This window comes from Aptenodytes patagonicus, chromosome 6 (assembly GCF_965638725.1).
Source record: "Aptenodytes patagonicus chromosome 6, bAptPat1.pri.cur, whole genome shotgun sequence".
NCBI lineage: Eukaryota > Metazoa > Chordata > Aves > Sphenisciformes > Spheniscidae > Aptenodytes > Aptenodytes patagonicus.
This window is the reverse complement of record NC_134954.1, coordinates 65,367,555-65,390,898: the sequence shown is the minus strand read 5'-3', so window position 1 is coordinate 65,390,898 and position 23,344 is coordinate 65,367,555. Positions and strand designations below refer to the sequence as shown.

At 44.5% G+C, this 23,344-nt stretch overlaps 1 protein-coding gene across 1 annotated transcript in view; it reads left to right on the top strand.

Annotated features, from left to right (window-relative positions):
* The first annotated feature begins 3,408 nt into the window (after positions 1–3,408).
* Positions 3,409–23,344, top strand: part of ESYT3 (extended synaptotagmin 3) — a 34,231-nt gene continuing 14,295 nt past the window's right edge. Inside the window, exons 1-8 of the mRNA XM_076343030.1 lie at positions 3,409–3,711; positions 9,853–9,894; positions 10,791–10,925; positions 11,464–11,540; positions 17,889–17,955; positions 18,582–18,671; positions 19,723–19,778; positions 22,548–22,668. Of these exons, the coding sequence (XP_076199145.1) occupies positions 3,427–3,711; positions 9,853–9,894; positions 10,791–10,925; positions 11,464–11,540; positions 17,889–17,955; positions 18,582–18,671; positions 19,723–19,778; positions 22,548–22,668 (873 nt within the window). The 5' untranslated portion in view covers positions 3,409–3,426. The remainder of the gene's footprint in view (positions 3,712–9,852; positions 9,895–10,790; positions 10,926–11,463; positions 11,541–17,888; positions 17,956–18,581; positions 18,672–19,722; positions 19,779–22,547; positions 22,669–23,344) is intronic.

Below are 23,344 nucleotides of genomic sequence, written 5' to 3'. Positions count from 1 at the left end.
ATCTTCAGTAAACCCTTTGATATCTCATAGGTAGGCGCTTAAATGGATATTTCAGATTAATTCCTTTGCATATTCTCTATAGTTAAAAGAAAAAGCGTTGGCAGTGGTTTTTCATAACTCCCCACCTTTAAAGTGGGTTGCCTTAGTTACCATGGCCAGCTTGAGAGACAGCAAATTTAGTACTAATACATTTCCAAAGCCCTGCAGTTTCTGTAAAATCTCTGTGTCATAATCAGCTACAACATATGCTTTTATCATAGTGTTAATAAGCTACAGTGGTGATGTCTAGTCAAGTTAAATCAGAGGTGACAATTGTCACGGGCCAGAACAATAGCCTTCAGTCATTACCTTAGTGACTGTCCTGTGTATATTGGGAGAAACAGGTTGTGGAATTTCCCTGTAATTGAAAATAAGATTGGCTTCAAGTGGCTCGTGTGTCTGGTGCTTGAAAGCAGCCTGCTGCAGCCAAGATCATACTTTCCCCAGTAGGAAACTGATAGGTCTTAAGTTGTCCTCTTGATCGGTGATTCAGTGTTTCCTCTGACATTTAAGAAAACCACAGGAAATAATTATTCTTTAAAGGGTAACTACTATCCATCATAAACAGAGTTAACAGAGGTCTCAAAGGCTATTGATTTATCTTGTTCTCATGAGCACAGTATTTGGTTTGAGAACAGCTCTCTGTGTAACCTGTTGTGATAAAAGTAATTTTTCACCTCTACTCCTCTTTTTCTTTTGTTCAACTTTTAAAATTTTAAGTAGTATGAGCTAAAGTCTAAAGAAATTTTATATTATTTGTGTAATTGCTTAAAGTTCCTAAAACCTCTTTAGATCTAGAAAGGAATTGTCTCTTCACAAGGTAAAAAGTTGACAGCAAAGGACCAAGCAGTGCCCAAGAGAGTGTGGCTATTTCTGAGCTCAGGGTCTCGGGGGACAGTGCAGGATGGGACACGGAGCTCTGCTTTCATGGAAGCATCTCCTTCACTAAACAGCAGCTGTGGGCTGTGCTGCAGGACTGAAAGTGCTCTGTTCATTTGTACAGAGGGAGCGCTCGTACTATCCTTTAACCTCAACCTAGGTTTTTGTGATCAGCTGAGTGAAGAATAAGAAAAAACAAAAAATTGTAGTTTATTTATGAAATTAGCCAGTATGTGTTTCACTGCAGCCCCACTGTTTTTCCTGCTCAATAAGCTGCCACCTGTTGGTGCTTCTAAACTGCATAGCTCTCTGAGTTTGAGCTAAATACCTCAACCTCCGTAAGAGTAGTAATTTGAAGGAGGAAAACACTGGATCTACCTTTTATTGTAGCTTCTCCTGGTAGCAAAAGCAACCTTCTAAGTCTTCAAATCACTAAAAGAGGCCCCCTTTTTTTCAGAAGCTTCTGTTTTTCTGAAAGGTCAGACTTTGGGGCTGAGATTATCCATGTGAAGTTTCACCCCATGGCTGAAATATCATACTGAAAATGTTTTACAAAGCTTTAAATGGCAGTGGGGAAAAATAAATAACAAGTCAGCCTTGGTCTTTGGTCACAGTTAGAACAAAACCAGGCGTGTTTTTGCATGTAAACGTATCTCCTGATACATGTAATTGTGCAAACTAACTGTTGCGTGTTTTTTAATGTATGATATCAAGAGGGCAGATACTCCTTCAGCTGTTAGATCCATCAGTTTCTGGTCTTTCTTCGCAGCTTTGCAAACAGAAATGCCCTCTGGGGTCAGACCACTGGTCCACTTGCTCTCGGTGGCAATAGGAGTTGCTGTTTAGGGAGAGAGCACGAGCCCAGTCATTTTCTGCAGTCCTTTCCCCTCAACCTCCCCCAGCATCCACAGCTGTTGTATCCATGATGTTAGGGAGTACGTTTATGGGCCTTGTTGTTTGAGAATTTATCTAATCCCTTTTTGGACCCGCTGATACTGTCTGCCTTGCAGCCTTCTCCAAGTTCTAGAGGTTTACTACCCACTGCATGAAGAAGTACTTTCTTATATGTGTTTTATAATGATTTATCTTTGCAACACCCCCAGGAAGAAGAGCATATTCATCATCATTTGACAGAAGGGGAAGATTAGGGGGTTTGTTTCCAAAAGTACCTGTTAATAGTAGATGTCTCATGCATGAGTTTGTCTAATGTGAGGCATTTGAGGCTTGATTTTTTCAGATGCCTGAACCGATTTCTATCCCAGATCAGTCATGCACAATGATTAACATACAAATGAGGATCACTTGTGGTATTGTTTGATTTATTGACTGACCTATAATTAAATACCAATTTCGTGGCAAAGTGAGGGCCAAACCTAGTTCTCACCAGTCATGGTCAACTTCCTTTTCTTGGAGGTTTATGTCCAGCTCATCATTTGTTATCTTGTGCAGCCAATATCAAAAAGGGGCCACAATAAAAGCTGGCATCATTCACTGCTGTTCCAGACTTATCCACTGAACAAAGAGTAGCATTTTCCTGATCCAGGGAAAACTGCAGTGGAAAACAGTGTTAGAACTGTACAATTACAGCCTGTCTCTTAAGGCACATACAGAAAGTTACAGAATTAATATTGCTGGGTTACTCCCAGCATCTCAAGTGTCTTAGGGTTCCCAAATAATGCTGCATTCCCTAATGCATAATTCTCAGTATTTCAAAATCTGAACCCCCACAATATCCCCATCAAAATCAAAAGAGCAGGAGAAAAAAAATACTCTTATTCTTCCAAGCAGTGAGTATCCAGAACCAACAGGTTGTTTCTGCCTCATATCCTTCTGTATTAAGCAGCAAGCAATCACAGTGGGATTTGGTTAGGTCCACTGAAAGAAATGGACCACAGGAACAGCTGGAGTGAGCCAGGCCCCTCCAGGGGCAGCCTCCTTTTCCGTGGTGGGTGATCCCGTATCTCGCAGCCTGGAGCGGAGCTACCCCTGGGCAGGTGGCAGTGACCCCTTTTCAGCAGCTGTTCATCAGCTGCTCCCCGCCCTGCCGTGTGTGTGATGAGTTCCTTCACTCTCACCCCTTTCCCCGCTCGGATGCGATGACTGCCCCCTCACCAGCAGGCTGGTAAGGGGTAAGACCGGTGCCGGGTGGCCCTCGGGGAAGCCAGCCTGGCCGGGAGGGCCGCCCGCCCCTTGCGTGCGAGAGCGGGGGGCGCCCCGGAGCTGGCTGCCCCGGCGCTGGCGCCTGCCCCCGCGCCGCGCTCGCTGGGGGGCGCCATGGCGCGGCTTGCCCCGCCGGTGCTTCGCGGCGCGCTCGCTGGGGGGCGCCATAGCGCGGCGGGACGGGGCGGGCCGTGGCGCACTGGCGGCGGGGCCGGGCCGGGCCGGGCGGGTGCCCCGGTGGTGCGGGGCGCGCCTCCCCGCCGGGCGGAGGCAGCTGCCGCAGCGGCGCGGGGACGGCGCACTCGGCAGGGGCGACCCCTCGGAGTCGGGGGGGCTCCGGCGCGCACCATGAATCCCGCGGCCGCCTCCCGCCCCGCCGCCCGGCCGTCGGGCGCCCTGCCGCGGCTGCTGCTCTCGTCCGCGGCACGGGCGCTGCTGTGGCTCGGTCCCGTCTACCTGGCGGGGTACCTGGGGCTGAGCGGCAGCTGGGTGCTGCTGGGGCTGGCGCTGTGGCTGTGCTGGGGACACAACCGGCGGTGGAAGCGCGACCGGCTGGCTGCCGCCTTCGCGCTGCTGGAGGACGAGCGGGAGGCGGTGTGCCGGGGCCTGGCCGCCCGGCACCTGCCGGCTTGGGTGAGTGAGGACCGGGGGACAGAGGTGCGCTGCGCCCTCCGTTCTGCCGCACATCCCCCTGCAGCAGCGGCGGGAGCCCCTGGGAGCGGGGACGCTGCGGGCTCCCGGCGGCAGCGGGCGGGCGTGGCTGGGGAGCGTCCGGCGGTGCGGCGGGGGGGTAGAGGGCGAGGTATTCCGTAGTGAGCAGCTGAAGGGGGGGGGAAGAGATGGCAGTGATGGACCGAGCAGTAACGTCTCTGATTTCGAAGTCTTGCTCAGTAAGGTGAGTACTAAACTGGAAGTTGTTTTAGTCCAGGAAACGTGCATGTTGCTGTAAGCGTGCTTGTAAAATAGACTGCTGTATCCCCGGAGAAATCTTCTTTCAAATATGTGCTGTTGCATTGCAGGTATTTTGGTGTAGAGGATACTTACTTTAGATCTTCTCATCTAGAAAGTTTTCTCCCCTTCTTTTTAGTGTCATTTGAAAAAAAAAATCTGTAAACATAATATTCTCTGCCTACTAAAACCAAAATATTTAACTTCAAAGAGCCATCTCTTGATGGTATGGAAAGCCAGCCCCTGTTTGTTCTTCACATTTGTTCCTAGGCACTCTAGGTTTTAAAGTGAAGAAACTTGAAAATCTAACTTCACATTTTATTCTACATCTTTGGTTATTTGTTGGTTAGCCTTGGATGGCTAATGGAAAAGGTTGATGAAGGGTTTTTTTTCTTCATCATCATTTGCTTAGCATTTAAAAACATGTCAGGGACTGGTAGGGAAATGCTTTTCTTGTAAGAAAGAGAATATCAAAGAGCTCTATTTGTAAGGAGTGTTGCACGGAGACATTTATAGTCAGTAAACTGTTTTATATAGCCTACAGCACTTGGCTCTCCTTAATACTGTGGGAAACGAAGGCTTTCAGCACTTCTGAGAAGTGAGGCCAGGGTCTCCTAGCAGAGCTGGTGCAGCTCCCCACACATGTTCCCTCCCGCTGGGCACAGAATGAGGTTTCTGCTTGTTTGTATTGACAGAGCGTTTAAAACAACTCGGAGCATTAATGAGTGTGGTGGTGTCAGCTCTTGCCCTGATGCTGTGGGAATAGTGTTGTGTTTTATCCTCAAGTGCCCTGAATCTTGGTAATGAGAAATTGAGTCTCTTTTAGTCATCGTTGAAAAATCAGAATCGCCCCCCCCAACACACACACACACACAATCTCAAAAGTTCTTAGGTTTTGTGGTTGAAAGTGTCAGGCTTCGTTAGTGCACGGGCAGGTGGTCGATGGAAGGGATTATTGATTGCCCCGTACTCGGCACTCACAAGGCTGCACCGAGAGTGCTGTCCCCCCCAAGCACAGGAGAGGTTTTGGCAAATGGGGAGACTCCAGCAGAGCCCACAGAGATGGTCAGGGGCTGGAGCACCTGGTGTGTGAGGAGGGGCTGATGGAGCTGGGGCTGTTCAGCCTCCTTCAGGAGAAGGGAAGGCTTAAGGGGGATGTCACCGCTGTCTCCCACTGCCTAGCGTGTGCTCACAGAGAAGGTGGAGTCAGACTATCTCCAGAGGCCTGGCTCCTGACTTGTGAATTCTTGGAGCTGGGTGCTGGAAGGCAGAATGTAGGACCTAAGGATGAAGGGACTGCACCATGTGCCTTTAGTTTTAGCTTTTATCCATATTGCCCCTTTTCCTCCTTTCCTTTTCTATGTTGGTAACTTTTGTTCTTCATCAGTTGGTGTTTGCTTCCACACCACGCTTGTACTTGATGTTTTTTTAACTCCTCAGTTTTAATTTTCCTTCTATCCCCTTCCTCGATTTGGTCTTCTACTTCTCCCCTGTGCCAGTCTTGGAGGCTGATTCTCACCTGCTGTCTATTCAGTTTATTCTCTGTGGTGTCATCTTTTTTTATCTTTCATTTTTGCCTTTCAGTGTTCATGAGCCTTCAGTTGAAACAGCTCTAAAAATGTCCCTTGCGTTCTTCTCTTCTGATGTGCAGAGGTGGGAGTAGGATTACAATTCAGGCTAGGGGGAGCATGGGTTGGGTTTGCAGTGTTGTAATCCTAGGAAAGGTTCTGGAGGTGTGAAGCAATGGCAGTGTCTTAGGGGATTGGTAAATAGTTGTTTCCTTGCATGCCCTGTAGTAAAATGAGGAGGATCTGTCCAGTGAAGAGTTAAGACCAATCATTGATTGTGCTAGTTGGTTAAAAAACGTTCTCCCTAAGAGCAGTGCAGTGGCTCCTTCAAATGTGGCTCGGGTTCCCCTCAGTTCTGGTATCGGTTGTTAGGAGATGTATTTGTATTGCAGTATTTCCTTCAGGGGGGACGCTGGGAGGGTTTCCCTCATCTACTTAACCATCTGTTTCAGGGAATTTGCAGGGTTATTTTGCAGCACCAGTTTCTTGGCTGAAACCAGCCAGTGAGTTTGGAATAGAGGCATTCCTGTGCTAGACAGCTTATGTGGGCAGGCTGTGCTTCCTTAGGAAACCAGGCTGGAAATCTGCTCGTGTCAAGCGGAGTCGGATCTGTGTCTTGGAGAAGTGAGACTTTACTTCAGCCTGTGCAGCCTTTAGCCTGACTTTTGTAAAACCAGTCAGTGCCTGGAGCAGAGGTAGCTCGGCTTCCGCCTTCATTCTGGCTCCTGGGGGTGGTGGTGACTTCTCTATGTTGCTTTTGCAGCTGTTAGCAGGTTGCAGGTGAGAACATCCAAGTATGCTGGGTTTCTTCCAGATGTTAAATTACTTTACCAGGAGAAATTGATATTACTGGGTACAGAACAGTCCTTTTAAAACTTTGCCTGTTAATTCCTTGTTCATGCAAAATACTGGAGATGTAAGGAGAGAAATCCTTTGAAACAAAGGCAGTCATGAAGAGAGAGTCCCAAGAGATGTTTCATATTAGAATTTTTTTTGCCCCAGCACAGGGAGATAAAAAACCCATCCCTTAAAAAAAACAAAACAAAACAAAACAAAAACAACAAAAACCAGCAAAAAACCCCCAACAAAACCCCAAACAAGCAAAAAAATCCTAATGGATAGATTCCTGTGTTGTATTTGAACAGAATGGCACTGTTGTGTCAGACATGGTTTTTGCTATTGCTATGGTCGTTGGTGTGGCCTGCTCCAGGGCGAAGTGGAGCCATGCAGAAACTTACACATTTTCTTTACTTGCTAGTAATTGGCCCTTACCTAGTGTTTTTGATCTTCAAAGCTCTTTTCAAATGCTAAGTAATTTTTGCAGCAAGAAGTATGGCTGCTTTTGTAGATGGGGAAAACTGATTTTGATAGTGTGACTTGCCCAAGGCTACAGGATTAAATCTTATTCTGGGATAGCGTTAACTTTGGCGGCGCTTGATGGCTGGTTCTGGGCTTAGTAGGAAGTGTTTAGGGCTTCTCTTACCTGTGTTGTACTGATGACAAACTCGAGGACAAGACCTTGCTGCCAGGGCTCTCACCAGTAACAAGGGTCAGAAGTGAGTCTGAAGTCCAGAGCATATGGTTAAAAAGTATGGAACTGCAGATGTTTTTTTTTTTCCCAAGAAGTATTAGGACACGCTAAGTTCTTGGAGTAAGCTGTTGGGTCAAGAAGAGAGCTTGGTGGTGTCACTGGGCTGAACTAGAGCAGAACTCATCTTCTGCTAGTGGGACATGCACATTATGGGAATACCCTGTGGGTAGGAAAGGCTTTGCTCAGAGTTTTTGTCTTACTAGTCAGCGGATAATCTAGATGCAACACTTGGATGCCAAGCTCTGATTCTTCTGCAGAACTGCTCATTGAATTTGTGCCATTGAGTGCAGCTGACCCACTGAGATTTGGTGGCCCTTCATAATAGGCAGAAAGCTGTTTTTCACCAGAGACATGTAGTCAGCTAATTTCTGTGGTGGCTGCCTCTGTGAGAGCCCTGTTGTGTTAGCCAAGGAGCTCCTAGTGGTCTTTGGTACCTTTGAGCTACAGCAGTGCTATTTCTTCCGTATGTCAAAGGAAACTGAGGCACAGAGTGCCTGGGTAGGAGCTGTGCTGCTGACACATGAATAAAGGGGTGGCGAGCGGGATGGAAATGTACCACAAATGGCTGCTAATCCTATCACAGCAATCTGAGGTGTGACACAGTGATATGTGATTCATTGCAGTTGCTTTTGGAGTTTGCCCTGAGCTTTCTGGTTTGGGTGTCTGTGGCTCAAACAGTTAATTCAATTTTGCTTTTTCTTAAGGTGGGTCTAGCTGCTGCCTCCTTCTCACAGTTTTTGCCTGTGTCCTGATGCTCCTGTGTGCTGTTCCAGCTCTCCTTGGCCACCGGCTTTCTTCTTGGATGCCTCTTGCAGTTGCATCTCCAGCGGCTTTGGCTCTAGTGAATAATCCCAGCCAACTTTAGTGGTTTATATTGTGCTACATTTCTCCCCTTAACGCTGGTGGATCTCACATGTGGGCTGTGACTTTCTCATTGGGATGTGGTGGCCTAACTGTTGCCTTGAGTGCTGGTCTGTCCTTCCTTTTGGGTCACATCCCTCTCCTCGCTGTAAGGTCTTTTGAAGGACAGCTCACCATGCTACTTCCATCCCTGCTCTACCCTGCCTGTGATCAGGGGCTGTGGCACAAATGCTGCGGGACACTGATGCTTGGCAGTTGGGTTGGACCTGGGAACCAGCTGCCTTCAGGCTACCCAGGATTTATGTGCCCTGGTGGAGGACCTTTTGGTGAAAGATGAAAGGCTGGCAGGTGAAGTGGAGGTCCCCTGATTCACATAATCTGCCTTACTGTAAAATGTCAGCAGAGGTTTATCAGTATTGATTGTCCCTCTGGTGCTGTATTCTTACTTTATCATGCAAATAGAGTGGGGTAGGCTGACATTTCAGTGAACTTGCGTCGTCTTATTTAATGGAAAAGTTGCTATTTAGAGCATCAAAAGGAATTGCTTGTAAAGAATATGGTAATATCACTTTGGTTTTTTAATGTAATAATTGGAGATAATTTGAAGCACTATCTGAGCAAGGGAAATGGGCTCTGAAATCATACATGAAGCTAGAATAAAAGGCAAGCTGCTGTCTATTCCATCCAAACATCTCTGAGCACCTCTCTGAAAGCTGCTGAATTAAACAGCAAGCCTTTGACTGAATAGTGTAATTCACAGCTCTTGTATAAGGAGGTAATGTATTGCCCTACCCAATTACTATTATCAGGCTAGATGATAGTCAAAAGAGTCCCTTTGTATTCGGGTGCTCTTGTAGAGCTGAGCAGGGCCCCAATGTTCATTCTGAGAACCTGTTACACCATCGTTCCCTTCTGCAATAACCTGCTACCAGGTTGTAGCCCTGGCTGAAAATACCACATCCATAAGACTTTAATGTGTGATTGTAGTAAGGTGATTGTGGCTCTTCACTCAGCAACTTCTTGGTGAGGTCTGAGAGATCAGTTAGTTACTTGAGTGACCTCATATCTGACTGTCCTGATGGTGATTAAACAAGTCATCACTTCAGGGAACTGGAGGGATTTTGTAATGGACACAAACACTTCTTGTTGGCATTTGATGTGTCCAACTTGAAAACATGAGGCATGAGTGACTACTTCATCTTAATTTGTCCGTAGCACCTTAAAAAGCTCTGAGAGGTGAAAACACTGGACTGTTACACATGATAGTGTATGCTAATAGGCTTGAACTCTTACAGTGCTGCTTTTCCCTGAAGCCATTGGCACTATGTTAGTATTAGTGGAGAAATGCTGCTGCAGCCAATAAATTGAGTTTCCCAAGCAGGTTCTTGTTTTCCAAAGTGCGGTGTCCTGGTTGAGGTGAGCCAGTACAGGAAACAGGTCCTGCACAGCTCGTGATCTTGAAGGGAAGCAGGTTCTCATGGCTTCCCAAGGCATGACCAAGAGAAGGATAAGAAATCTAATGCTGCTTTACATCACGAACAGGATATGACACTTGCTTGAATCATATAAATGTGCCTGGAGGCATACTGGTACATCAGTGCACGTGTGTTCTTTTGCCTTTTACTATTTTATTTGCCTTTTACAATTTTTCAAGGAGGTAGTAGATTATAAAGGACGTATGTATGAGGGCAGAGGGATTTCAACTTGATCTAAAACTGTTTCACGCTCTGTGGTATCTTCTGCATGTGTTGCAGTATGCTGAAACAGATGGCATATGGCACTCACTTTATTTTTCTTTGCATTCAGGTTCACTTCCCTGATGTTGAAAGAGTGGAGTGGCTGAACAAGGTGAGGAGCTCTGAACTGTAGTTTGTGAGGCCATCTGCTCTGAGCTGCATCATAGCACAAACTCTGCAGGCCAAGTCTGAGAAAGTTATCAAGTCACTACAATACGGCTCAATCGTATCAGTGTCTGTACTTAAGTCGTGGAGCCACTTAAGTATAGAGTTGCCACTGAGGTTTTGGTGAGAGCCAAATGTGTGCCTGGTTGATACAGGTTTGATGAATTTGACCACAACACTTCATTCTGAGATTAAAAAAAAAAAAAAGCAAGTGCGTGTGTACGTGTGTATGTATAGAGATGTGTATATACATATGTGTGTATGTATTATTATTATTTTAGCAAAAGTAGTGGCATCTCCTCTTACCAGAGAGGTTTCCAGAGAGCTCTGAGGCAGGCGTTCCCATCAGCAGGTGTAGTCAAGCTCCTGCTGGAACTGGACTCTCTGGAATTCAAAGCAAAACAGCTGAACTTGCAAAATAGCATCCAGTAGCTATCCTGTTTTTCTTTTTAGCAGACTTTCTTTTTGATGTAAAAGCTCATCTCACTCCTCTCTAAATAAACCAAACTCCAGGGAACTTTGTGATACTTTAGAGTAATTAGGGACTATTGTGCTTTAGAGACTTTAACCTTGGGCTTTGCTGGCTCAGCCCCTGTGGTTAGAAGCAGTCAATAGACTCTATGGAGCTGAAAACTCACCCTTCAGTTCCTAAAACAAATTCCTTTTCTGAGGAACTGAGATGGATCCTTCCATAAGGATGACTTAAGAGCACAAATGTGACTTGGTATTTTAAAAGGACAGACATTAATAGCCAGATGTTCTGTAATGTGTGTGTCTGTTTCTCAACAAAAGGTATCTTATACAAAGAGTCTTCAGTGTGTTCCTGCTTTTGCTATTCTTTAGGTCCTTGTACAGGCTTGGCCATACTTTGGAACAATCATGGAAAAAACATTTAAAGAAGTTCTTGAACCAAAAATCAGAGCAAAGAATGTACACCTGAAAACATGCACCTTTACCAAGATCCACTTTGGCGAGAAGGTAGTGTGAATCCTCTGCAACGCCTGCAGTTCAGTCTTTTCTGAAAAGTTCAGATGCAGGGGGAGTCTGATGTTCAGCTCTTTAATAGCTCCGAGTGTTTAACAAAATGGTATTGATACAACACCTCCTTTGTCCCTTCCTCATGTTGACGTGAGCATCTTCACTGTGAAGGAAAGATCATATAGGAGACACACACATCCATTCCCACCGGCTGTCAGTATCATGGGACTGGAGATAGAAAAAGGGGCACGTATCCACATTTCTTTCTGTTATACCCTGCAACAGGAGTTTTCAGCGCTTCCTAAGGCTTGCAGCATGGGCTACTTGCCACCAGCTCTGTATCTGAGGACTGCCAAGGCTGTTCACGTTACCTCTTTAAGGGAAAAACTGGTGTGGTTTACTCATACTTTACATGCCGTTGTGCAAAGTCTTTAATGAATGCTTCTGTACTCAAATTGATTGAAGTGAGTAGGACTTTCCACTTGGGCTTAACTTGAAAGATATTAACTATGTTGTATCTTGTTTGTCTTTATTTCAGTGCCCTAGAATTAACGGAATAAAAGCCTACACCAAAGAAATCGACAGAAGACAAGTTATCCTAGACCTGCAGATATGGTAACATTGCATCATTGATTATGTAGATGGTTCTTAACTCACTGCCCGTTTGACACCTATGTGTGAGTTGTCATGCTGGACTGGACATGCGGTCCACTAAGATCAGCATGAAGTGGAGAGGTCCTTATCTTATATCAACCTAGAATGATATGAGATAATCAGTCCCCCAGCTGGATGTCCTCAATACTTACAGAAGTGAGGTGTTGTGCATCAGCCTTTACGTCAGAAAGCAGTGTCACCTGCACAGGTGTTACTGACAGTAAGAACCCAAGTTTTGGAACTGTATTTCCTGTTCTGACAGCTCTCGGGCATGGAGGCGCTTGGTCTGTCTTGCCCCACTATGGTTCCTCTTCAGTCCAACCTCTCCAGTTCTTCCAGAACTACTTGCGTTATTTATTTTTTAATTCCTTCCCCTAGATTAATCCTCTTGTTTTACTCACCATTTGTTCCACATGCCACCCAACACATTTGCTTTTTTTGATTATAGCTGTTCTCTGAGCAGAAAACTGCCTCTAGCCCTATTAACAACAACAACATTAGATAAAACATTTGATACCTCCCAGGCTGTTTTGAATGAGTTTGTGTGTTTTGTTAACATCAGAGCCGCTGCAGAGCTAAACTCTCTCCTGGTTTAGCCTGGAGAATGGAATTACTGGGGGAATTACCACTTGCATACTGCTGTAGCTCTGTAAGTTTAGTGGGCGATTGAGCTGCCTAATTTAAATGGCTTTTCTTCATGGTAGTGCCAGGAAAAAGCAGTGTGAAATTACGGAGTGTCTTGGCAACAGCACAGAGCTGCTCAGAACTGTGCCTGTTGCTTAATGTGGCAATGGCATGGCAGCATCCCCAGCCCTGGCAGAGCACCATCGCTCCCTGCAAAATGGCATGCTTGATTTTCAGCCAGAACATGTTGTGCTTCAGTGCTGTCAGTGAAAAGCTCTTTGTAATAGCCAGACCAGTTTTAGGGCCTTTGGCAAATCATTCGTGCTTTCCACATTGAGATCGAGGGATTCGATGCCTTTAAGGCTCTGCAGGAGGTTGCTGTTGTTCTGTTAAACTACTTCTCCAGGCTGCTTCTCCCACATACTCATTTTCACTCTCTTTTAACAATCCTCTGCAGAGGGATTCCCCCACCTCCTCATTCCTGTCCCTCTGGGCAGACCCATCAGCATCTCCAAACTGTCCAAACACTTCTGTTCCTCATCCTGATGATAACTTAACCTGAACTGTCATCTGATAACCCAAGTATTTTCTGTATTCACACAGGAGTGTTCAGACTACCTTGTCTCTCTGACGGAGGTCTCTTCTCCTGGGCTGTGTTAAGGACCCAGCTTCTTTTATGTTAATACCTTAACATCTGTTTCTGCAACTAAGCTGGGCGTTGTGCATTGTACAGTGTCTGCAGGAGGTAGTGTATTACTTCCAGGAATGGGTAGAAGCAAATCTATGAGCAGTGGTGTTATTTACCTGCCTTTTTCTGGATTGCCATTTTTTTTTTTCTTTAATCAAAGAAACAGGCAATCTTCACTTTTCTGGAGTGAGGCAAACCCCCATTACAAAATAAGCTCTCTTAGCTGCATGAATAGCAGTAAGTGTCTGCACTAGTGCAGCTGGTGTTGGGAGAAGAGCTGCTTAGAGGAGATGAACTTAAGCTGCCCCAGTGTGAGGCTGCTGCCCTTTGCACTACCTCTTGGTTGCTGCATGCTGGTGAGGTTTGAATGTGTCCACAGAGCTGCGTCCTGGCATCACAGCTCTGGGGAAGGGAGTGATGTGCTGTGGGTGCCAGTGTGGTGCACTTTGAGATGCTGAGACCACAGTGACTGCCTTCCCTCTCTTGGGTTAGGTTTCAGAGAAGCGTAGCTACGTTGCAGTGGACGTTAAAGGATTAACATGTTATAAACATGACTCCTTTGCCTTGGTGCTTGCTAGCTGTAATTTTGTGGGAGTTCCCTCACTGGTGAACCCACGTGAGCGTGGCCTGTTGGCTGGCTCACCACTGCATGCAGCGCTGACCAGGGCGGCTGCAGCAGGGAAGGCCAAGCAGCCGCTTCACGCAGGGTGCTGTTGGACAGCACTCCTGCCTCTGCAGCAGCTCTGCCCCGCTCCAGTGCTGAGTTACCCGTTGTGTTAGGCAGCGTCTTGCATCCAGAAGTCTCAGCATGGTCTGTAAATGCTTCTTGCTTTCAGTCTCACAGCAGTACAGGAGGAGGGATTTTTTTCTCTAGTTTTATCAAGGAGGCAACTACTCTCTGAAGCCCAAAGTCTTTGACTTGGCCAGGGAAAAGCACAGGAAAAGGGCAGGAGCAGAAAAAACGTTTCCCTCTTAGCCTTCCTTTGTTGTCTGTATGGAATCATTTGTGTAGTTTTAATAGCCACTCGCAGACATACAGTCCATCAAGTGTTTTGTTTAATCTGTGCTCCTGATCTCCATAATGTGATGCAGTGCTGAATGCTGTGATTCAGGTCTGTGCCGTGTGAAGAAGAGCTTCCTTTCCTCTGTGTTAAATTTGTGATGTGATATCACAAATTGCATCCTTTGCTCGGAAACTGTGAAAAGTAGCACTTAGAGGTCCCTTACTTGTGTAGCTGTCAGCAGAGCCAGTGTTGCAGTACATCTGGTATTGCATGGAGTTACCAAAAGGAACTTGAGAAGCTGCTTTAATTAAATCTGTTAACGACAGCTTACATGTCCATAGCATCAGAGCATCGGGAATGGTTATATAGAGCGCTGTCTTATTACAGTCTTGACTGTCCCACGTGAAAGGACTATACTTGAGTTTTTGGCAGGAAAACCAAGGCTCAGAGGTGATTACTTGTGAGGCACAGAGACCTTTTGGCAAAGGCAAGGAAGGAGGCTATAAGTCTTCCTTCAAAATCTTTTGCTCAGTCCCTGAGATGATGCACCCAATTGGTGTAAATTAAGTTGTGTAAATTTTGTCACAGCTTACAGAACTGAACAAAAGTGTTGAGATAATTACTGCTTACCCTCAGGTCTTCTGTACAGACAAAGTTTGTCATTTATCTGTCTGAAGGTCCTGGTGTCTGTATTCTGTTCATGTATCTGCTTTTCCAGTGCAAATATACCTGATCTACAGCTTTCACATGACACATAAGAAACTATCAGGGTTCTTGCAGTGGCTAAATGAAATATGAGATCCCTGCCAGACTGGGATTTGAAATCCCCAAATCTGAAATATGAGATCCCAGCTGGAAATAAAATGGCAATACTCTGGGATCTCCAATCTGCCCTAGATCTAAATCATTAATCTGTCCCCTGAGCACAGGGAGCTGACAGTTGCATTCTCCAAATGAATTAATGTCAAAGTATTCCAGAAATGCTCTCCAAAACTGCATTTTTGAAAATGGGGACTTTTCAAGTGCAGCCACTTGACCTCCTACAGCTGCTTTTCTTCCCACTAATTCTGCAATTGCCTGAGCTGCTGTGTAGCCATGTAATCATTGGCTATAATCATCAGAATTTCAAAGTATTTCAAGACACTATTACCTCCCAGAAGATTATCTTGCAATCCAGTTGCTTCTTATTTTGTTAGTCTGATTTAGTACTCATAATAATTTCTCATTGGAAGTGTTTTGAATTTTCATTTCCATGATCTTCTGTGGTGTTTACAGTACATGAGATGTCATAGAAGAATAGTGTAATAATTAATAGATATAAAAAAATGTATATGCATTGCAATTTACTCTTAAAAGAGAATCTCTGGACTTCCTAACTGGCAAGTTTTCAAATCTGGAAAGACAGTCTTTTTCATGTAGTGCAGAATTGGAGAAAGTAGTCAAAAGAAGTGTGCAACAATACTTTGGGCTTTGGTGGAGTTCGGGTTAACTAAGTTTGTAGGATCTTACAAGAAACTAAAATCATTTTGGAAACTTGTCAGTCTTGAGCAGAAAAGGAACGCTTGCCCTTAGGAGCCTGACTTGATAGGCAAAGGGGAAGGGCAGAGGTGATCTGTTTTTTCTCATACCCTGTGGTACTTGGTCATGTTTTCTTGTCTCTCTTATTTGTCTAATACCGCTTGCTCATTTACCCAAGTGCAAAGTCAGGCAGACTAAGCAGTAGTCTGCTTTACAAAGCACTTGAGAAGGCTGGACCAAAGGGGGCTTTTAGCATGCAGGCCGATGAGAAGATGGGGCCCATGGGGAGTTACTTTACAGGGGGAGAATTGCACGTGCCTTTTCTAAAGGGATACATAGACATCCAAACTTGTCAGTATGTGCTCTTGTAGCATCCCTGCCTTCAGCCAATGGATTGCCATTGTATCATAAACACTGTGGGCCCAGCTTTTCCACCCAAGTACAGAAGAGATACAGATATGTGCGCTTGTAGAAGCTTCTCCAGTTCTCATCCGTGGCACAGGCATGCTTATCTGCATCACCTTGTGCAATAGGTGATTTAGGAGAGAAACAGGTGGTTCTTCCACTCTTCACAGGTGGGTAAAGCATGGTCCTGTGCATAGTGGCAGAATGGCAAAGGAAGCCCTACATGCTTTTGAGTGTCAAGGCTTGAGTTTGGCTCAGGTGCGCTCTGTCTGGGGGAGAACAGCAGAGAGCATAGCAAGGTTACACTGAGCAGAGGGGGCAGATGAAAGCACGAGCAGCTTGGACTGGAAACGAGGAGTAAAACTAATGAACAAAGAGTGCGTCCTTCCTACTAAGCACCCTGGCATGGGGGTGATGCCTATATGAAGCAGACTTAAGGATAATTAAAGGCTCTGATAAAAGGGGTAAAAAATTCTCTGACATCTAGCCTCTAAAACACGATTGCGTGTATTGAAGTGTTTACTGGAGAAAAAGAGACTTCTAGGACTGGGTGGGAAGAGTTTTTGACTGTGTGGAAAGGCGTAAAGGTTGTAAATTGAAACACCACAACTATTATTTGTTGTGTTGGACACTGGCAACAGCTGAATTAAATCCTCTTGGATTAATTACTGCAAATTGAGGAACTCATTTTGGCTTCTCATTTAGACTTTTATTGTGACAAAGCTCTGTTAGCACCCAGCGTAATGAGCTGTAAGATAATGTCAAAATTGTAGAAATTAATAAACGTAAAAATAAGTTTGTTTAATTATGTGACTAGCTTATAAGGAAGATTGTGTTAATTTGGGCATGGCCTGTAAGGTTGGTTATTTAAGAAATGAGAATGCTCTAACATTAAAGACTTTAATTTGTGTGTTATGAGCTTTTTAAATTCTGTTAAGTGAGTGTCTGTAAACAAATATTCAAGAACTTTGCTTGCAAAAATGGAGACAAATTCACAGCGTTACACATTCTTGGCAGGTTTTTTTTGGGGGGAGGGAATCTGTCTATGTGCAAATTACAGTGTGAATTAGTGGCAACTGCAGAACTATTTGCCCATACACATGTGGTCAGAGCAAAAATCTTGTCCTTTTTCTTTGATTATGGGGTGAAATTATGCATGCATGTGGCAAGCACAACACATTCACTGTGCTGCGGTAGGTACCTTTACACCCTGCTTTACCTGCAGGGTGTTTGTGTGTCTGCATCCAGAAAGAGCTAGTTCTCAGAGGACTGAAAGGGAACTTGGTAACTCCCTTCACTTGTTTTCTGCCAGAGGCATTGACAAATCTGCTAGATTCTACTCCGTGGGGAGTGGCTATTGGTTTCTGCATAAGATGATGTTTGTATTTTTATTAAAGTCTAAGGTGGTTTCCAAATTGTGAAAGTACCACACTCAGAATTTGTTTATTTAAAGCCTGATGTTCACCATGGCAACTGACCAAAACCTGATCTAATTCGTTGTCTTTTAATTCAGCCTCAAGGAAACCTGGTTATTTTTAGTGATGAATTTGTCCTTCAAGTGGGCTTTTGGGTTGTGGGCAAGGGTGATCTGTGGGCTTTTTGGTTGTGGGCAAGGTGAAGACCCCATATGTAATGGCAGGATGGCTCTGCATCAGCTTGGGAGCTGGGTCACCAAGTTGTGGGGTGAGATCAGGCCTTTGGCAGAGAAGGGAGCAAGAGGACAGTTGCTGTGACTTTGAATTTTGAATGAGCCTGTTGATCCCCTCCTTGGAGCAAGCTTGCCTCAGCCAACTGCCAGTCTTAAGAATGGAAAAGTAACCTTGAAATACAGGTGTTGCTTTGACATTTTGCAGGTAGATCAATATCCCAGCTGACCGCAGGGTTTCTCTTGTGAAGATCTGACCCTTGTTCAATGTGCTCAACTTTCCCTTTTCAGTTGCTTGCAAATCTGTCTCTGCCTGTGGGGTCATGTTGTCAATCATTAAACTAATTTCATTTATACTCTGTACACCCTAAAATTTCTCATTGGACTATTGCAAACTGTGGAATAACATGAGAATTTTCTTTCAGTTACATAGGGGACTGTGAGATTCACATGGACATATCGAAATTTAATCTTGGAGTGAAAGGCGTACAGGTGCGTGCAGTGTTAACGTTGTCTGTTTGAGGGTCTGTGTGTGTGGCAGGAGGTAGCGTGTCCCAATGGGGAGGTCATGACACTCAACTGGGAAACCACCAACTAGCAGACTTGGAATGGTTGGCTTTATCTCCTTGCGTTTTGGCTGGGGAAATGATGCCTTCCATGGGAAGCACCTAAATACCACTTTTAAGCTTCTTAGTGTGACTCTTAAAGAGGGTCAGTGCTAGAGCATCAAGCTCGTGTGGGCCAGCTTCTGCCACTGGAGTTCAGAGGAACTGCATGTTGGTAGAGAACTTCAAAAGAGCCAGTTCTGCCAGGGTGTTCATAAACTGGTGTAGGTTAGACCAACAACCTGTTCTTACAATGTTGAAAGCTAATAGGCTGATCTCTCCATTGTATGACAGTCAGGATTGCAGAGAGACTCCACAAACTTAGAAAGCATTGCCTGATATCAATAGCAATGGTTTGGGGGGGAGGAGGTTATTGTTGTAATTAAATTCTAAATAAAATGACTTCATGTAGGATTTTTAAAATTATCTTCATCACTGAAAAGCTCACAGTTTTGAAACTGCATCCTGAGAGTACCTTCAGACTCAGTTTTCCTGGCTCTATTCTGTTTGCAGTTGTATGGGACGTTGCGGGTGATACTGGAACCTCTTCTAACCGATGCACCTTTTATTGGAGCGGTGACTTTGTTTTTTATGCAGAAACCGGTGAGTCAGTAGTGAACTGTACTCTGCAGCTTCCTTGCTTCTTGATCTGTCTTAATGCATGGATAGGTCTTCAGTGAGTGACACAAGCTGTCCATCACCGGTAACCCAAACTGCCTAACTGTGAATGCCTCACAGTGCAGGTGTTTGAATAGCAAATTCCTGATTGTTCAATGGTCCTCTTGAATTCCAAGAGGACAGGAATGAATTTGCCCTATTCTTTTGTAGTAGTGCCTAAAAAGTTACTTGCTTCACTCTAAGAATGGGAGGACTTTCCGATGGTGACAGCACAGGAGCTGTTTCCTAGGCCTTTGCTGTGAGGTTCCTGGCAGGTGGATTTTAGATCTTCCCATTCGTAGATTTTAACTGCAGTCATCTCGGGGACCATTCAGTCATGGTGGTGCTTTGAAAGCTTGCCTGTTTAGGGTTACGTGACTTGCAGTTGAATTGTGGTTTAATAAAATATGAGAAACTTTCTAGTCTTGTAAGAACCAGTTATCTTATAGCACACAGCTTTGCTTGCTTGTGGGTTATCCTCTGCTTGAGTTCATGGAAGTCATACATTTTTGATCTTGGATGAGGTGTTTTTGTGTTTAGATGTAGTAACATTATTTTAGCACATGGAAAAAAAAATTGTTTATTGTGTGAATAGAAATACAGACTGCTGAAGTCAGGTGGTGTTTGTAAATGCCCCTGCCTCAGGGCACAGGCCAACCCCTAAGTGAAAGGATGAGGAAACAACTTCAAAGTCTAAGTAGAGGTGTCGGATTTACTACGCATGACCCCAGGGCATCTGCCAGTGGCCATTGCTAGGGGATGAATGCTGTGTTTCCCTGTGCTTGCAGGGTAAGTCCCAGTGATACCCTTGTTTCAGGTATGGCAGATAAAATAGATAAGGGAATTGCTACCAGCTGTTGGTTTTAATGTACAGGTTTTGCTTTCTTTAAACATCTGGCTTTGTTTTAGAAGCATTTGCTTCCCCTTTAAATTCTACCTTTGTTCTGAAATAAATTTTAATGGTCCTGTATCATTTTTCTCCCTGATCTTGTTGTAGCACTTGGAAATCAACTGGGCAGGCATGAGCAACCTCCTGGATGTCCCAGGGATTAAGTGAGTGTCTGTTTTGTTTCACTTCATTCTTCTTTAAAAAGCCTTTGGAATTTGGGATGGCTTTCTCCAGTAATCATCGAAGTTATTCTCAAGAGTGGTGTGTAAAAGGTGTTACAGTTTATATGCCACCATATCTGGCTGTGGAGTTTGCAAAACCCGAGGAGGGTGCTTTTTACATTCTGCCAAAATTGCTTCAATCACTTCATTGCGTTTGGGACTTAGGATGGAAATAGTAAATCCCCAAAACTACAATCATCTATAAAGTAAAAAATGAGCCCTTCTGTTTCCCGTGTGCCAGTTACTTATAAAGGTGGATGAGCAGACCTAGGTGACAGGCAGTCTGTGCTTATGTTTATTTACCTTAAAGTGAAAAAAGACTAGGTATCACAGAGTTGCAGTCCCTCTGATGAACTGAAATACAATCCATGATAAAGAAAACTGCACCAGATTTATAAGGAGAAATGTTGTTCTCTTTCTGTGTCATCTGCTCACCCTTTAGGTTCTTCAGAAAATGTAGCTCTTCCCCAATGCCTCTTGGGTTGATCTTGTACGTAAAACTTGCACAGCAAGGAAGAAAATCTTAGCAGTTTTCAGTACTGTAAGTTTCAAACTGTTTCTCCAGATTGGAAATTCACTTTGTCCTTGTTCCTTAGTGTAAGGAGAAAATTCTGTTACACAAGAACAAAATATATTTGGTTATTCAGCCATTGCCTTTCTCCCTTTAAATGCAAATGCAGACACTTCTGTTCCCCTCTTCCCCTGCAGCTCATGGTTTGCAGAGACACAGGAGGTGGCTGGCTACTTTAGGTGCTAGTTTATGCATTAAAGGGCCTCTGAAGACCTTTGATGTTGAGTGAGAGGAAGCTTTCTTTTTCTCTTAATTTAAGGCCAGAGTGGCCTTTTGCCCTGAAGCTTGCCCTGAGAGCTCCAGTTTTTATCAGAGGAATTAATCTGTTCTTTTCTAATGTGGCTTCCTTAATCCTTGCAGGGAGAAGGTATGTAGGTGTTCCAACCTACAGCCTCTCATATAATTAAGTGCAAATTTGGTGTCCTAAATTTTCACTCCCTGGTTCTCTCACAGGGATTTGAACACAGAAACCCTTGCTTGTTCATCAGCACTGCACATGAAAGCCGGGAGCAAAACATGCCTGACCGTGAATAGGCTGAAGTACAGGTTGAACAAGAGCTCTCCCTTTCAAATGAATTGGGCTTACAAGAGAGTAAAGAAACTGGATGCAGTTGTCTGTCCTCATGTACAAGCTGTGTTTAGTTGGGTGTACCCTGAGACTCGAGAGAAGGGACAATTCTGTGACCTTCCTGTGGTTTTTTTTTGACAGGAAAGCCAACAGCCTGACCAAGGGCTTTCAGGCTCCTGGTTTCACATTTGGAGTAGGAGAGGACTTTCCTTCTGTGTGAATCCAGCCTCATCTGTGAACTATGACAATTTTGTTGCACAGTCTTACCCTGAGAAGCTGCCTTATAAGCACTAGATTTATCAAGAGGATGAAAGTCTTTCAGATGTTCGGTGCTCTTGGGTTTTCCTCTTAATATTGTCTTCTGCTCATGCCGAGTTGTAGTAGTATGTTGAAATCCTCTCATTAATCACCTGGAGAGTACCGGACATCTGTGATAGCCATATACTTCTTGCTCAGGAGCAATAGGTCAAATTAGTTGTCCCCGCCGTACAAATAGAGCAATTCTAAAGAAAAGATTTAAGTTAAAAATGTGTAAGTTTTAATTAGACTGGAAAGTTCCCTAAACTCCAAGACAGACAGTACCCTCAATTCAGCCAGTGTGATCTCCTGTGTACACCAAAGGTCCAGTTACTTCAAACAAAATTTTCCTTCTTAGTACAAAATATACCAAGATACAGAATCTCATGTTTTGCTTGGTCTTCTATTAAAAAAAAAAGCCAAACTACCTCGAGGTCTTGAGCCCCCTGTGAATGCTGAAAATTCCTAATTCTCTCCTCACCTTGTCCATCTCTGGTGTTGGCATTTCCAAGGAAACCCAAAAGGCACATGAGTTTTTGTCTTGTTTGGGTGCATGACGATCTCATCGTGTGGCCTAAGCTCCCATTCATCATTTACAACCTGCTAGAGCCAAATTCACATCCAGCCCTAGTAACCCTAGACTGGAACATCCCTGCGTGCAAGTGGGCACTTGTACCATGTGTGCCACAAGGCAATGGCAATTATGTGCAGAATGATAGGGAATAAGATTGAAAGGGATCTTGAGAGGCTGCCCCATGCTCATATTCTCCTCTGCAGCAGCTCAACTGGTTGCAAATTATTGATAGGAGACAGCCTAACCTTCCACAGTGATCCACATCCACCCTTGGTGATTGGTTCTGGTGTTGAACTGTCCTCTCCATTTCCTCTTATTCAAGCTAAATGTCACAAGCATGAGTTTCTTCTGTCCATGTGCAGTTGTACGTAGGCGCTCTTTCATAGAACAATAGAATCATTTAGGTTGGAAAAGACCCTTAAGATCATAGAGTCCAACCATAAACCTAACACTGCCAAGTCTACAACTAAACCATTTCCCTAAGCGCCACATCTACATGTCTTTTAAATACCTCCAGGGATGGCGACTCAACCACTTCCCTGGGCAGCCTGTTCCAATGCTTGATAACTCTCTGGGGGAAGGTAGGCAGTATCACTCATTTCACAGTGGCCGTTTCTTTCACTGTGCCTCATTCTTTCATTCTAACTGAAATTGTGATTGACTGTAGAAATTTAGGTTGCCTTTTTTTACCCCCACCTGTAGTGTAATGTCAGACTCGCTAATTCAAGACTTCATTGCTGCACGGCTGGTTCTACCGAACAGGATCACAGTGCCTTTGAAAAAGAACATGAACATTGCCCACTTGAGGTTCCCTATCCCGCATGTGAGTGTTTTGGTTTTGGTTTTTTTTCAGTGAGGGTGTAAATCTACATGAGTGTGCATTTGCCGCAACGTGGATGCATACAAGCTTAGTGCCTTAGGTTCCTGCATCAGCTGTTTCAACCTGGATTGTAGGCTTTCTGTAGGTAATATTTTAGAAATATAAAAGCAGATGTTGGATAGTTCATAACTGGGGGGGGCGCTGGGGGGTCCTACCCTCTATACATGGCATAAGAAGTCTGCTTAGACACTGAGCTCATTTACGAATTTAAACTTTTAGTCTCATTTGAGAATACCACAGATCTGCAGTTAGAGAAAGTAAATACATGAGCAATGAGTGTCAGGCTACTTAATTTTTTTTACTGATGCTGTGAAGGCGTGTAAATAGGGAGCTCAGAGCATGACATCTGTTTGTTACAAAAAAAAAACAGGGAGAAAAACCCCAACAACAAATCTCCTAAATGCTTGACGTATCCAGATCTTCAGTCTCCGTCATCCATCAAATACCTAATACGCTCATTAATGAGGGTAAATATAAATTAATGACAAAGGGATGCTCCGTATTGCAAACTTGCATCACCAAATTGAAGTTGAATGGCTACTCTGCAATAAAATAAGAACCTGCCAATAGGTGCTTAGTTCCTCCTTCAGTCAGTGGGAATTGATCTTTACTCTACCCT